At 38.2% G+C, this 16961-nt stretch overlaps 1 protein-coding gene across 9 annotated transcripts in view; it reads right to left on the bottom strand.

The window, feature by feature from the left end:
* MBTD1 (mbt domain containing 1) overlaps positions 1-16961 on the bottom strand; it is a 35575-nt gene that overhangs the window by 11473 nt on the left and 7141 nt on the right. For 3 of the 9 annotated variants that reach the window (XR_008841822.1, XM_056506243.1, XM_056506236.1), the window contains 12 exons: positions 16285-16486; positions 15013-15149; positions 14348-14462; positions 14175-14260; positions 8715-8832; positions 7955-8089; positions 7466-7554; positions 5118-5352; positions 4071-4126; positions 3710-3814; positions 2752-2905; positions 230-312 (listed from right to left, as the gene is read on the bottom strand). Coding sequence is in view for 8 of the 9 variants with exons in the window: in XM_056506236.1 (XP_056362211.1) it covers positions 230-312; positions 2752-2905; positions 3710-3814; positions 4071-4126; positions 5118-5352; positions 7466-7554; positions 7955-8089; positions 8715-8832; positions 14175-14260; positions 14348-14462; positions 15013-15149; positions 16285-16486 (1515 nt within the window). In the remaining variant the exon portion in view is untranslated. The remainder of the gene's footprint in view (positions 1-229; positions 313-2751; positions 2906-3709; positions 3815-4070; positions 4127-5117; positions 5353-7465; positions 7555-7954; positions 8090-8714; positions 8833-14174; positions 14261-14347; positions 14463-15012; positions 15150-16284; positions 16487-16961) is intronic. The other 6 variants (XM_056506238.1, XM_056506237.1, XM_056506239.1 and 3 more) reach the window with 6 other exon arrangements.

Raw genomic sequence — 16961 nt, 5'->3', positions numbered from 1 at the left:
GGGATTTCAATCAACTTAATACAGAAAAAACCCTGAGTATCATTGATGAAGTTTCCTGTGCCTCTGCATCTGTTTAACATTTCAGAGATAGCAACCTCTGTTTACTCAAATGGCTCTTATCTCTAAAATAGTTTTTCAAAACTCTGTTTAACAAATGGGTCCATGCCATGCAGTATGCAAAATGTAAAGAAACTACTAATTCCAGTACAGAGATGTATAATCTGATTACCTTATTGAAGAGCTTTACTGGTGCTGCTATTGAGTCAGTTTCCCTGAGGTAGTCAAACCATTTAAAAGGGAGTTTTGCATAACCTGTGAATTTTAAACAATATTTTCATACATAAGCTGCAAACTTCATGTGTAAGAACAACAGCAAAAATAGAACATTGGAAGTGTGCTACAGCTAAAAGGATAACAAAAGTCAAACATTAGTATCAGAAACTTCCACTCTCTGAACTTTGATCTAAGCGACAAACAGCCACCTGGACATTGCTCATTTGCAATAAACAAGAAGAATGAAGCACTGAGTAACATAAAAGGCATTGTTTAAGTTAAGATTAATCACTAAATCTGGAAGTTTTTTGTCCACACAGATTCTTATCTCTACAAATGCCCTACACAAATGACCTAGAATAGATGATGGAATTAAGAACATAATTTCTTCCCTGTGGGGAAGCTGCACTACTGAAACACTTAAATTGTCAGGAACAGAATGGTAAGAATAAATATGGATATTTTAAAAGTTTAATAAGGGTAAAAATAGCATTAATATGTAATATGGAAAAATTAGAGGATTTTAAGAAAGCTATTATAAAGGGAAGAAAATAACCTCTCAAAAATATATGTAGCTGCTTGCTACTGAATATGCATAAAACACAGGAATATCTTTTCCTTTGGGCAACTTCAACAACTGCTTAAACTAATAATTCTCTAATTCTAGCTGGAGCAACAACAGCCTGGAGGATTTCTCTGCAGCAGTGTGCAGTGATGGACATCCTGAAAATCTGCAGTGCAGTGGGCATGGCATGGGAGCTGCAGGAGAGGTCTGGGTCTCACCTCTGTGGAGGCAGAGGGCTGCCACACTCAGCACTCACAGCTCAAAATTGAACCCCACCCCTCAAAATGCCTAAACATCTTCATCTTCTACTGATTTCAACAGGGGATGAAGATGTTTGGGAGGAATGAGCCTTGCAAAGTCCAATAATTTCATAGCAACTGAAGTTATCCACAATGCTAAATGGAACTTGGATAAGAGTGCTCACACTGGCTATGGAATAATCTCCATGAACAAATGCAGCTGGAGAGCTAATTAATAATAATGGCAATACTGTATCAGTTCTGCATATTAATGTTTTTCTTCTCAATGTAACATTCCTCTGCTACACCAATATGTTTATACTCAAGATCATCACACCCAGGAAATGTGCACCTGGGCCTTGTCAGACCAGGCAGAATTAAGAAACTGTCCATTTTCCAGCCCATAATTTGGAAAGCAAAATACCCTCCTTGTTTGAGCTAAGGAGCCTTGATCACTTTGATCCTATTAAAAATGCTAATGCACATTATGCTCTGTATTTTACTGCTAGTAATTCCCTTCCAAATGACTTTTAGATTATTGCACATGTGATTGATAACCACCTCTCACTGATGACATAGGACTTAGGAAAAACTGTAGTAAAAGGAAAAATATACATGGAGGTAAAGAATTAGGTTGCCATGACACAAGAAACACTAAATACCATAAATGTGCTAACAACAAAATCCACATTCTGAAAGTATTTCAAGAGTGAAGAGATAGTCTCATCACCAAAGCAAGTTTATCTCCTATTCTGTCTCATCAGTTTCATACATGTATTTCTAAACTGATTGATACATATTAATACACAAGATTTTCTTCCATAAAAAACTTCTATTGCAAGTCTCTGCACCTCAGATTTTTGGGGGATGCTGGTGCCCAGGAATTTCTAGGCAATAAATCCACAAAATGAGCTGACTGAAAAATAAAACTGAATCTGTATAACTGCACTTTTCATACTCTAGGGTGACAGAGTTGCCACTGTACAACAACAAAAAATTATATGAAATTACTTTCTTTATATTGCATTACACTGTAGTTATTACCTAGAAAAATAATCCTTTAAATACAAGTAGAAGTCTGCAAGAATGAGAATGGAGGGGAAAAGCCACAGGAAATCATTGTCCTCTGCTGTTACACAACTATGATCCTCTTAAAAAGTGTCAGATCAAGGCAAAAAATGGGAAAAGGGAGATAAAGTCTTCTGTAGGCACATGAGCTTGTGAAAAGACAGCTTTTCCTCATAGAGGGGTTTATTCAGTGTATTACTGAAGCTCAAGTTTGTGTACAGCCTTCCAAAAATTGCCTGTATAGCTGTGAATTAGCTTAAGGTTCTTTACAATGTTCATTGTTTTGGTGGCCAGGATTTCCCAACCAGTGACACTTTCTGAAGAGCCCTTTTAGTGACTCCCACATTTCCCACTGACAAAGTGGAATCCTTAATTTCTGACAGCAAATGCAAATTATTTCAGCCAATAATTGATCTAATTTCTTCGAAATGAAGAGTTGGCTACATCTGGTTTAGATTACTTCAAAGTAAAGCTGTTGTATTTGTTTCAGACTTGAGAAAGTCCTAAGAAGTGACCTGAATTTTGTAGGCTGAGTTAAGAAACAAAGCATATGGTACATGCAGTATCACTGAGCAATATTCACAATAAAAGGTGTCAGAATGCTACCTGTACCTCTCGGTGGAGTTAGTTCAATCATGTTAATTTCACAGAAACCAACAGGGAAAATAGAAGGGGAAGTGGCATGGTAACAAAACCAATCAGACCCATCTGCTGCTTCTGAGCCATCAATCCCAATCATAAGATAGCCATCTGCTAACACCTTGGTAAAGAGAAAAAAAATTCCACATTAAATACCTTCAGCTGGGTGAGAAAGCTAGAAAGAAAGCATGCCATGTTTCAAGAGTGCAAGCAACTCAATAATAATGGAAGCACACTTAGAAGGACATTCAATTATAACAAAAACCCTCCAAATCATGCCTGTCTCCAGACTGTGAATACAACTGTTACAGGTACCTTTGATAACTGCAAAGTTATGAGATCAACAGCTCCTTTTTCTGATCTCCAGTTTGTTTTTCTTGTGAACATCAGCTCTACTTCTAAAGCTAACTCAGTCTATTCTTCAGCTTGCAAGGATATTCAGCACACCATTACTGAAAATCATAACCATTCTGCTCTTCACTGGAAAGGTAAAACAATTCAGCTAAGCTGCTTTTTACATTTTTTCTTTTAAAGCAGATTTCACATGGATTGGCTCCTTTCCAATCAAGCCAAGAAAGAAGGACAGCCTTAAAATATCTTCATAGACTTCTCCAAGTCAGCAAGATGAGGTTTGGTTTTGAACAGTTGCAAAACAGTTGGTATAATTATGAGAATATTTTTCTGCAAATTCATCTCACAAATACATTCTAATTAAAGGTAAGGCTGAATTTCCAGAGATTAAATTCAAATTTACATGAGCACATTTTCATAGCAGTTGTATATGAACAACTGACAGATATTGCCCATTCACTGTGTGAAGGAACTCCACTAATTTTGGTTTTGAGCCTTTTGTTTCAAGCCTGAATAAAGGTTAGGGAAAAAAGATTCCCCCCTGCCTCCCCAAAACACACATTTGCATTCTTACCTTTCTGATAGTTGCCACACATATTGCTGAAAGGTTTAGGGGGTCTATAGCTTCCAATTTCATTCCTTCTTTAAACCACTCTCCAGCTGCATCAACCTCTTTTACCTAAAAGAATCATAGAACAACAGCAGAAACAAAGAATTTAATGAGCCTGGAATAAAACATACTCCCACACTGCCAAAGCAACAGACTGAAATATTTGTTCTACCAGCTCTGCTTGTATCAAAGAGGTCAGACTAGATAATAAAAGCAGAAATGCTTGTGCTGGGCCAGGATGTAAATAGAGTTTCAGGTCTGGTTTACACACAACAGGAACTAAGGACCTTAACTCTGCAGAGAATGTTCTAGCTGCTGAACTCACCTTCATAAATAAGTGTGGGGGTGCATCAAAATGTCCATCCTGTTTCTTTGTAATATCTACAAGGAAGAATAGTAATAATAATACTATAATACTGTTCAGATAGAAGCTTTTGCAAAAAACTGGCAGGTCAACTACTTTGCACTATGCTATGACAGAAAATTGCATTTACGTATTTATTTAATTACATATAATCGCTTTAAATACATATATATATATATGTGTGTGTGTGTATGTGTATCATATCTGTTTAAAAATGGTTCAGAGAAACTTGAAGCATTAGGAACACTGAAGGCCTTTCCCTGAAGGGAAACCTTGTGGAATGCTTTACAGGAATTCTGTCTGTGACAAGAGCTATCAGCTCTAAGAGAAATAATAAAAAACTCAGGTTTTTTTTTTTTTTTTTTTTTTTTTTTTTTTTTTTTTTTTTTTTGTTTAGAAGCCTTAACTGTTTCAAATTACAATTTCTTTTTAGGTAACAAAGGCCTGAATTGTGTCCCTTCTATCAGACTGTCACTTCGCTTTCCCAGCCCATTCCCCAATACCCTCTAAATCACATTAGTACTGCAATATAAAACATTAGACAGTCTTTAAACTTGCCAGTAAATAGAAATTCTGTATGTACTAGGATACTTGTCCATACTATATTGTACAAAAAAAAAGTTAAATGTGAAGAAACTAGGAGTTTGTGAAGCAGGGCTGTGACTCCAGGTATCAGCATGAAAAGTGAAGTTTACCATGCTTGAATTGTGCAGTTAAAGGTTTTTCTGCCTACAGTTTGCTGACCTCTGTTAATCATTGAATCTTCTAAACACTACAAATCAACCTAAAGGTTACTGTGGCTTTTCCACTGCTGTATAATATGTTAATTACAATTTTAACTGAAATTGAGTGTAATAGAATTAAAACCCTGGGCCACATTACACAACATTTTAAAATATCATTATTCAAGGTAGTTTGATTAATTGTATAAAGCAGCAGAACTGCTTAACCCAAACTCCTCCCAGCCAACACTGCCCACAAAACACCTCTAACCCAAACCAAACTTACCAGATCTTTTGAACCTGTGTCCTATGCTGCGAGACCAGCCAATATGATGAATGAGTGGGCTGTACATATGGCACCAGAAGTCATCAGTCTTGTCCTCACTCTCCTCATACACCAGCCGGAGGCGGCCCCCGATGACGCTCTCCACCACCGCCACCCTCGTCCGGCACAGGTGCGTCTTGTCCACCACCTCCACCCGCATGCAAGCTTTGAACGGGTACTGCATGCTCTCAGACACCTGGAGGCAACACAAGCACACTGTGAGAACCCAACAACACACGCTCTGTGAGAACACCCTCAAACGTGTGTGCTCTGCGAGAACACCCAACCACACACACGTGCGCTCTGCGAGAACACCCAACCACACACACGCGCGCTCCTTCTGCGAGAACACCCAACCACACACGCGCTCCTTCTGCGAGAACACCCACACACGCGCGCGCTCTCTGCGAGAACACCCAACACACGCGCGCGCGCTCTGCGAGAACACCTTCACACACACGCGCTCTGCGAGAACACCCTCACACACACGCGCTCTCTGCGAGAACACCCTCACACACACGCTCTCTCTGCGAGAACACCCAACAACACACACGCTCTCTCTGCGAGAACACCCAACAACACACACACGCTCTGCGAGAACACCCAACCACACACACACGCTCTGCGAGAACACCCAACCACACACACGCGCGCTCTGCGAGAACACCCAACCACACACACGCGCACTCTGCGAGAACACCCAACCACACACGCGCGCACTCTGCGAGAACACCCAACCACACACGCGCGCTCTCTGCGAGAACACCCACACACGCGCGCTCTCTGCGAGAACACCCAACCACACACGCGCGCTCTCTGCGAGAACACCCACACACGCGCGCTCTCTGCGAGAACACCCAACCACACACGCGCGCTCTGCGAGAACACCCAACCACACGCGCGCTCTCTGCGAGAACACCCAACAACACACACGCGCGCTCTCCGAGAACACCCAACCACACACGCGCGCTCTGCGAGAACACCCTCAAACATGTGTGCTCTGCGAGAACACCCAACCACACACACTCTGTGAGAACACCCTCTGGTTTTCCATTTCCTGTCCATTAAAACACAGTAGTGACACACTTGTCATTCAATTGAAGGACTTGTTAATCAACCTGGAGAAATGACAAATTATTTCTCTTCTACTTCATTGTAACAAAGTATTTCAGAAAACTTAGAATAGATGCTCCAATGCTTTAATTGTTTCAAGGTTATCCATTAAGATGAGATACAATTCTCACTTAAGTTCAAGGAATTTTCCGCTGACATAATGAAAATTTGTTCAGTTGTTAACAGTGGGTGAAGTTACCTTGAGAAACAACTTAAACAAGAAAAACCTCATTAATTTTTGTTCTTGCTTTGTCAGCCACTCAAAATACAGCATTTTTAAAACAGGATTAAAACACTTCATTTTAAGGCATGGAAAACTAACCTTCAACATAATTAAAGCTGGCCATTTACAAACATACTTCTTCAAAATACACAATAGAACGGAAACAGATGTTAATCTGCTTTGTGAAAATAGACTGTGTTTAAAAAAAAAAAAAAATCACTGTCACTTGCCATTTTCATTACCAGCTCTCCAAAAGAGAGATCTTGCCAATTTAATTTGGCTTTTAACGGAACCAATTTTAAAATAAAAATTAACAACTGCAGAAAGGCTTTTTGGTTGTTTTTTAAACATTACATACAGTGTAAAACAACAAATTAAGTTTCATATTTCTACTACGAACTGTATGCACCATCATCTCAATGTTGGTAAGTAAACTTACCAATAGAGCACACTGTACAGCACTGTACTGCCACACCTAAAGACATGACTAAGAAAGAAACCTAGTATAGAGTAGGAAAAAAATACTAGTATTTAAAAGTATGATCTTTATTCCTATCCATACTACACTAACATATCCTGTTCAGTTTCTTGAAATACTCCATGATAAAAATCATTCCTGAATCAGAAAAATCAGTTTTCAATTTTTTTTACATATCACAGAATATGAGCACTTTTCTTAAATATCATGAGCACTTCTGGGTTTTCTGTGGATTTTTTAAATGAGGTATTTAAAAATTAAAATAGACTAACTAGAAAGCTATTCTTTCTAGAGCAAACAGTTTTCCAAATACATACTGATAAGTATAGACATAACTGGAGAAGGGATTCCAAGGAAAAAACTGTATCTAAGGGAAGAAACTACTGTATCTCCTTCACTGCAAGAGAGCTAATGTACCACTATAAAATATTTCAGTTCTTCACACTGTGCTGCAGTTTTCTTTACAGAACATCATTGCTACTGCATCAGCCTTACCTTCTGAGAAAAGTCAGGAGGAAGTGTTTTGGCACCAGTAAGTCGTTTCACTAGAAAAGCTTTCCAGTTTGTGTATTTGTGCTGGATAGCTGTTGCAAATGAAGAGGAAAAAAAATAAGCCACTGATTTGTAATTGTGCCTGTTAAGAGACAATACTAGAGTCTGGAACATGTAAAGAAATCCCAGATGACTATTAAAAGGCCTAGATGACAGCAATGACAAAAAGCTTCTTTAGAGAAAGAATGGTACCCAAGATTAAATTTATGGACCAGGGTAAAGAATTTAATAACAAAGTGTAAATAAAATCAGTGCACATTCCCATTACTGTTAGCCAACTGCTGTGCTCATTTTTCCACAAGTTAAAATTATAAATTCATAACTGTTGAAAGAGTTCTTATGGTAGAAGAATACTTTAATATCTGGGCCATGAGCAAATTCAGTTTAATGAAGAGACTTTGAAACCAGTCAGTAAGGCTACTATTTACATACTTCGAGGAGGAACTAAGGGCTTCCCACTGGTTGCACACCAACCAACTGGGTGGATGTCAGACCCACAAATGTTGCACCAGAAGTCAAGACTTGAATCATTTTCAAAGCCTTCATATCTCAGCAGAGCATTGTAGCCTGAAAGAAAGCATTTAAAAAAATACAAGAATGAAACAGGATTATAAAATATGTACGAATATTTCTTGATCAATCATCATGTACATTACATTGGTTTTCTAAATATAATTTTTAATAGCTAGGGCTTTTTTACTGCACATTTCTGGATGCTATTAATGCACAGAATGGATTACTTTGATAAATGGGCATGTATTATCATGTAAGTAAATTTAAATAAAATTATAATTCTTGAACTATAATCCTTTACAAATTGTACATAAGAGGACAAAATTAATTATACACAGTATCTGCTTTTTCATAACTTACATCTGTGACCTTGAATTTGTAACTTTTTACCAAGGTAAGTGATTCACAGAATGAGGTTTCTTGACAACTCCTATCTGCTCTGCACTGTTCTTACTGCACTCTGAGGCAATATTAAAAAACCAAACCAAGGACAAACATTCTCAGGCATCACAGCAGCAAGTGTAGAACAGTGACAATGTGCAGAACAGCACTACAATGTGTAACCTACAGCCAGAGCTCTGCCAGCCTCACCAGTGTCAGCACTACACTCATCAGGTGATCGCTGATTACAGTATTTGATCCCTCCACATTATTTTCATTTCAACTAAAACAAATTTACCTGCTAATTTTACAATTCCAGCTATCCAGAAGACTTTGGTAGGTAGGTTGCAGTCAGTGTTTGGAACCTCCACTCGCACTCCTTCTGCAATATCACCCCAGCAAGTCCCCATGGGTGCCTGTCAAGGTTGGGGTTAAAAAGTCATCAGTTCACCATGTGAAAATACTATTTTTTTTTTATCTCAGTGTTCTACAAGCAACTTAAGAAGACATAACATTCCATATACATATAACAAACATATGGTTAGAAACCACTGTTTCTATGAGAACCTGCTTTGGTTTTGATTTGACAACCATGTGTAATGCTGTAATTGTATCCAATTATTCCTGTGTATTTACTGAAAAAAACCTATAGCACTCCAAGTTTAGACAGCAGTTAAGCACAAGTACAAATTGTACATTCCCAAAGGTCAGTTTTATTCTATGATGCTTCAATTAGGAAGAAACTACTGCTGTTATTAAGAACAGTAGAAATTGCTGTGCAATTCTACTTGCAAGAAAATCATGGTACCTGTAGCACAGACATCAAAACCTTTAAATTCTGCAAGTCAGGCATGCTGCTGGAAGAATGCCTAAAAATTATTTCTTTAATTTATTCTGATGATTTATTATGGTGGGGTTTATCACCCACTGGTTCACATCCTCTCAGAAGAATAGGCTTTCACATCACCTGCAAACAATCACTCCATTGAACAGGCAAAAAGAACAGAAGGCTCTGAGTGGAACCTTTTTAATGAACACCAGAAGGAAAGGCACAGCAAGATCCCTCACACTGTCCCATGTGAGGAATATGTTAGGAACAAGAAGGAATATCTGCCTGATGAACTTGTAAGGGTTTGCAGAAGCTGGAGATAGCAAATTAAATGTAATTTCTATCTCCAGAAGAACATTTTCTTGAACAGAGCATCATGAAATGTCAGTCAAAGATGATACTGCAGATACCAGAAATGCACAGTACTGAAGAACCTAAATTCTTAACAGTAACTCAACCAAAGTTACATTGGTAACAAGCCAGAAAATTTCTCAGTCTGCATTAAATTTGAGACTACTCAGGAAAGAGAGATTCAGCTGTTTTATAACAACAGTCGCATCAATTCTGAGAATAACAAATTCTTATCAGTTCAGAGATTACCCAGCTATCACTGGGAGAACTGAAGGAGAGATCCTCTGGCTCTGCACTGTCTCATTTACAAAGCACTTGGCAAACCCAGAGAAGTGAACTACTCAGTGGGAATAGTCTGCAATTGCATAGAATTTTTGCTGAGAGCTACAAGTAAAGAAATGTGGATTAATCCTGAATGACTGGAAATGACAATATCAGAATTTTGCTTGCAATCAGGAATTGCCACTAGCAGCACCAAAAGCTGAGTTTATCTTTAAAAAGGGAATCCCTTCACTAGTTGAAGTATTTGAGTTTATACTAGTTTTAACTCTTACAGGAAATGTAAGTATGCCAGTTTTCATTCTTGAAGCCTGGTCTCTTCATATTCTGCTATGTCCCATCTACACCAGTCTAGACCAGAGAGCTCTCTTCTGCCAACCGGCAGTCAGAGAAAAATCCAACTGAAAACATGGCTTATTTTCACACACAAAATATGCAGATACAACTTAAGTCCCATCCCATACTCACTTCCCTCTTTAAATTGACCCTCTCTAAATTGAGATGTGTTTGGTTTTTTTAATTGAATTGGGAAGTAAACTTTTCAAACAGCGTATTTTAGCAAATTCTGTTGCCTGTATAGAGATACAAATGAGGCCAAACAACCAAAAAATAACAGTGCTGAATAATTTCATAATCCAGCTGCACTCAATTGAAGCACATTTTACTGCCTGCTCATCTATTCAGTTGATTCAGAGAGAATAGTATATCCAAACACTTCTCCTGACATCAACCTATAATGGAAATTTCATTTCTAGAGTGTGGATTGGTATAGACGGAAATAGCAGAAAGTTAAATTTGTCCTTGTCTGTGAAAACATTGGTTCTGCTAGTTCTCCTACACCAATCCATATGGCTCACCCTTTCAAGAAGGAAGCCATCCTGTGCAGCAGCACTGCTGAAATGTCAGACAATAGTACTGTCCTGAGGGATAGTTTACAGCACACCTGCTACACTGCACCATCTTAGTCTCCTTCACTCAATAGGGATATTCTTGAAGCAGGAAGACCTGGATAAACCAGGGCTGTAACAGCCATCTTCATCTCTCCTCTGTCTCATCTGATTAATCAATGTTTGAAGAGTGCTTTTAAAAACTCAAATGCACTAGAGAAGTGGTAAGTCTTACTTATCTGCTGGCTGGAAGGTGACTGCAGTCTGGATTGGCATAGTGTGAACTAGCAGAACCATCATTTACAGGTAAGAACAAATTTACCTTTCAGACTCATGACGAAGAGATCCACTTCACATCACTCCCAAACAAGGAAGAGCTGGTTCCTGGCTTCCTGCTCCGGGACATGACCTGGGAGGGCTCTATCTGTGAGCACCAAGGGCCTTCTCTGCAAGGTAAGGTGCAGTCAGGAAGGGCCTGATTGACAGGAGCACCTAAAGGCCAAGTATTCCCACATACGCACCTGAACAAAGAGCTCACATAGCTTCAATCAGTGGTTCCTAAAGGTGTTGGATGGCACCAACACTGCCACGATTCCAGACTTTAAATTCAATCAGGATTTTAATGGCAAATCCTGATGGTGATGCTACCAATTCCTGAATTGTATGGAATCCTGAAACCTCGTGTGTGAGCAGTGCCCCAACATCAGGTAGTGCCAGAGGAGAAAACATGCAAAAGGGTTTAAACAAAAACCTTCAAAGCAGAGCACTGCCACCCAGTGTAGCATCCTGGAAATGCTCCCTTAAATCACTGGATATAGTTTAAAAACACAAGAAACCAAGAGAATGAAAATATTTCAGCTCAGAATAAAATTCAGATGAAAGAAAGAACTTCAGGAAATGTGCCTCTCACTAGAAACAGAATGAAAATAAATAATTGCTCTTAACTGTGCATCAAACTGTCCAGTAAGCAGTACTGAAAAACTCAAACCACTGTAATCTGCTTTCAGTTGTAGGAATGGTTTGATCTAATAAAAGCAACTATAGAAAAGAGTAAGTGCTTAGAGGAGAAAAAGTGAAATGTAGGTCAGCAATGAGCTCACTGTATGTGACTAAGCCATTACTCAATATTAAAAACATTAAATTGAGATTTTTCTCCTTGCAGCAGTGTGTGCCTGATTAATGCAATTTGACAAAATAAAAAAAGAGGCTGTAAGGTGTACAAATGGGAATTCTGGCATTATCATGGGCTTCCTGTAGGAATCAACCAAAGCAGTTCCCCACTTCAGTTTCCTGAATGCTGGAGTCATGGGCATGGCCACTCAATTGCTACTGAATTTCATTGGTGCTACTCAACACTCAACTCTGGAATAAAGGTAACATGGAAGCACAAAAAGCACATCAAAATACTTTGAAATTAATTCTTATCATAAAGAGAAAGAACTTCCCAAGATTTAGATACTTTAATTCTAAAATGAAACTTTTAAATTGAAAAAGAAATAACTTCCCAGGAAGAAAACAAAACCAGAAAAATGGATGTGTAAAATCTGCATCAGACCTGAAATACTGAAGTATGCCAGGTTATTAGGAAAAAAATAATTAAAAAGCCAAATCCCACATCTCATAATTCCCTTAATTTTTCTTTAATACTGATACTAATGTTCCCTATCAAATACCCATACAGATACACCCAGAGTAACCAGTAAATTCAATATATTTTATTGAATAATGAATTTAAGCATAGGTATGTCATGATTTTACTGCCAATTCAAAACCTTGGTCTTGAGCAGAAAAAGCTTTTTGCATTCCTTCACATACACACAGGTGTATGAAATCCATAATATGGGTGATAAACAAGTAATACAAACTTTTATGAATCAAAGCAATACAACACACAGAAAACAGTAATAATCTTCCCAAAAAGGCAAAAAGAAAATTGTTTAATTATCAGTGGAGAGTGGAACAAAGAGAAGGATCTAACAAAAAAACACTGATGTGTTTTCAGATTCTGACGGGTTTAAATTATGTATTTTTCAAATAAATAACTACAGTAAAGTTTAATGCAAGTCATACCCTTATAACACTAACTCGTATCCACCAAAGAAATGGAAATCTCCAAAGAAAACTGCAGGATTATCATTTTACTTGTGGAAAAGGAAAACAAGGACAGAAAGGAAACTTTCAGGCTACTTGGTAGCACTGTTGCCATTATCTTGTGAAAATTTTTGAGGTACAGTGTGACCATGAGTGGGGTCTTGGTTCACATTATTGGAGCACTGGGCAGCTGAATGAATGAAGCAGAGAAAGGAAGATACAACTCCTTTTAATAAAATGTAGTGTTGGAGCATAATTCACAAGTGACCTGACAGCTGCAGCTGTCTCTAACAGAGGATGCCACCCATCCAGAGACATCTGTAGATACAATAGCACAGCCCATGATATCAAATGGTACTTTCTGATATGGATTTATGAAATCACTTATCACACATACATAGCTGGGAAAGCAAAATGCAAACATGCTGACCTGGGCATGGGGAATTTGATACAAATTCCCCAAGTTCTCCTAAGGCAAGGCTCTGTTCTGGGCAGTAGCTGAGACCTCTGAGCATAAAGGGTACTATTCACAAAGTGCCAACTGCCAGGAGCCCTCAACTCCCCCAAGCTGAGAGGGCTCAGCAGGAATTCCTGAGCTGGACAGAAAATATGTCTCTTCTCCCTCATGGAAAACTTCCATGAAGCAAAATGTTTGTTTTGATTACAACTTTCAGCACAATTTAAAGCAAAACAAAATAATTTGTAAGACAGAACACTTCAACTTCTCAAATTAAAAAATATGCTGAGAAAATACCTTCTGTCAAAGCTTTTACTTAAGAGACAAAGTACTGACAATATTTTAATTGTCAGTCTAATGTCTTATTACTGGAATTTTACAAAAACAATAAAGACAGATGGTGCTAAATATTTTCCCCAATCCCTAATTTCCTCAGTCATTAAAGAATGCCTTTTTGTCTGAAACTTTTTCAACTCTAAAACAAAGAAAACTAATGTTTTAAATTTCTGATTTCTAAACAGCCTTCATTTTTGTAACTGTTTTCAGTACATCTTGACTTGGTTGGTTTGTTACTCTGCAGTATATGGGATAATTTTGTGACTTGAACATAATAAAAACAGTTCTCAGTATGTAAGAGCCTTCATTTTTTATTTATGAGAGTGTATGCATGACGAAAGTAACTGATGGTGTGCAGAATGGTTTTAAAGGACAGATAAATTATCTAAAAATAGTCATACTCACAGTTATATTTCACAGATCATGAAAAATATTTAGACATTAATGTTTTGGAAAAATGAATTCAAGAAGTTTCACGGACTCACTCATACACACACAGAGAATGAGAGCACAAACAGAAATACTCACGTGTTTAAAGCAGGTAACAGGAGCTGCTGTAAAGCTATTACTATTGATGTAGTTACCCCAGCTGAAACCTTCCACAGGGACAGCTGCTAAGGGAAAGTTATTTTGGTTAGAAAGCTGCTAATGAGGCACAAATCTTTCAGTATTTTTGTCTCAGCTCTGTTTATATGATGTACCTGCTTTTGTCTTTGCCTGGTTTTGTAAAGTTGCTTGGTACTGGGCATATGCTGCTAATTTAGCCACTAAGGGCTGTTTTTGTAGAACTTTAGACTTCTTTGTTGGAGGCTTACCCTAAAAAAAAACCAACCAAAAACCAACCCAAGTAAATAACATCTTTCCAAACTCCCATCAGGAAATTTCCACAGCTATCTTTGGCAGATTTAAACTAAAATTAGAAGTACAGAGAGACTAAGAATCACACAACTACATGCATTATAAAGTAAATTTAAAAAACACTACCAAAGGATGACTTTTGAACTACTATCCCAGTTTGAACAGCATTACAGATTCACTGTTGTTTACCTGAAAAAAAAAATCTCTTAAAAGCAGTTCAAAATGAAGAACTTTTAATCGAACTTACAGCAATGCAATTTCTTGGCATTTGTGGCAATGAATTTGAGACAGGGTATCAAGATATTTCTTGATATTTGTCTTTTCTTGAATATTACAAACATGAATATTTGATTAATATTTGAAGTCAATGGCCATATACCTATTTTGTAATTTTATAAAGAAAACCCTCAAACCCAAGAAACTGATCTTAAACCTACAGCCATCTGTACAACACCCAATGTGACCAGCAGAGATGTAAAGGATGGAAAGAAAATGGTGTCTGTACCACTACCTGAAGCCTGGCCAGAATGCTGGCCTTCTTGGAGTTGGAGGAGTAGCTTCTGGAGCACGACACGCTGCAGAAGCGCTTGGTTTTAGAGTAAAACGCATCCCGGACACCAACCATGCCACACATCTCACATGTAGCTAATCAGAAGAGAGAAAAAAGAAGCCAAAATGTTAAGAGTGTAGTTAAAACTGCAGTAAAGATTTAGAATGAAGTGGACAGAATGAAAGTCCTGGAGGTGGTACCATCAAATAGTTTCTGAGGGTTCGAGCCCAAAGAAAATCGCACAGGAAAAAAAATTTAGAACATCACCACTAATATCAGTGAAACACCAAGAACCTCAAATTCACTGGTGAAACAGTGCCCCTTTCTGCTCCCTATTAATTTCACCCCCAGTGCAAGTGAATGACCCAGCTAAATCAGCTCAAGCTGATTTTTGGTTTTTCACTGTTCTGAAGGAAGCATCTGCTTTGAATTGGGGCCTGCCAATCTTGATTTCCTCTAGATATTGAATACTTCCAACCTGAAATAGAACCAGATGTCTTGTTTGGCTCATAAATTAGTATAGCCCAAGTACCCCAGCCCACCAATGTTTCTTTCTAGCTAGAATCATGTTTCAGAGGTGGACAGCATCACCAACAGTGTATTTCATGATGAGTAACTCAGAAACCAACTAATGCCAGTGAGACAACAACTCAAATTCTGCCCAGAGAGAGCTAATCACTAGGATTTCACATTAAATGTTTTTCCCTGATAACAAAAGAAATCTTTCCTTTTAAATTTATTTTCCTAGTATCCTCCAGCTCACAGCTAGGGAAGAGTGAATAGGTACACACTAACAGGTTTATACAGTAGTAGTAATGAAGTTTTCCTAGTATAGGGAGAAATATATTTAAAAATATTGTATATGAAACATAAAGGGCAGAGAGAAGGTATGCCCTGGCATAGATAGAACACACTGACATTGTCCTGAAAGCTCCAAGAATAAAACCAATGCACATGAGAACACACACATGCATGTGCAGGAACAATACATTTGACAAAGGGCAGATGTTCCCATACTATTTATTCCCTATCAGCAAGGTTCAAACCCTCTCTTATTTCAGTTTAACAGAAGCCAAACAATTCCCCCTCCCAAAATCAACCAACCCCAACCCTATAGCTGCTTTGGTCCCTTTTCAGTTGGGACTAACATTTGGGATGGAACCCTCACAACCCAGCAAAGGCTACGACCCATCATATCCAACTCCTCGCACTCACACAGCACATACTTACCCATGCCAGATTTGCCATCTGGATAAGTATAAACTTGCCCATTGTTCTTGATAATTGGGAGACTGGATGGCAAAGGAGCAACCTCCTCCTCACTTTCATCTGAACTGGAGCTGCTGCTGGTGTCCTCACTACAACTATCATAACCGTCAAACATCCCGAACGAGTCTCGGCGTTTCCTTTCCACACGGGAACTGTGTTCTGTCTAAAAATTAAAAATAACCAAACAACAAAAAAACAAAAGAATAGTAGAATGTTCTGAATGTAAAGATTTCAAAGTCAAGCTTAAAAAGTTTAACAGGTTAAAAGCAGGTATTTTTTAGGCACTGCTGTATCAGGACAGACATGAGCCATGTATTGCCAATTACATGAGCATTGGTATAATCAAAACTGGCCAATTTTTGGTGTTGTGATATACAGGAAGGAAAAAAAAAAAAATCTATCTCATGATCCACTGAGAATACACAGGAGCCATCCATACATTTAATTTCCTCGATATCTTTAGAGTTCATTAAGCCTGATGTGCTGAACACTGACAGCCACATGGATCTTATATGCAAATGAGCACATTCCAGATGGCTGCAGCCAATTCCACTAAAATTCATTCATTTGAGAAAGCTGGGCAGAGAAAAGACAGTTCAATCAAGAGGGCACTTATACCACAGGAACAGGAATGAGAG

Source organism: Oenanthe melanoleuca, chromosome 18, assembly GCF_029582105.1.
Source record: "Oenanthe melanoleuca isolate GR-GAL-2019-014 chromosome 18, OMel1.0, whole genome shotgun sequence".
In the NCBI taxonomy this organism is placed as follows: Eukaryota; Metazoa; Chordata; class Aves; order Passeriformes; family Muscicapidae; genus Oenanthe; species Oenanthe melanoleuca.
This window is presented reverse-complemented; position numbering and strand designations above follow the sequence as displayed.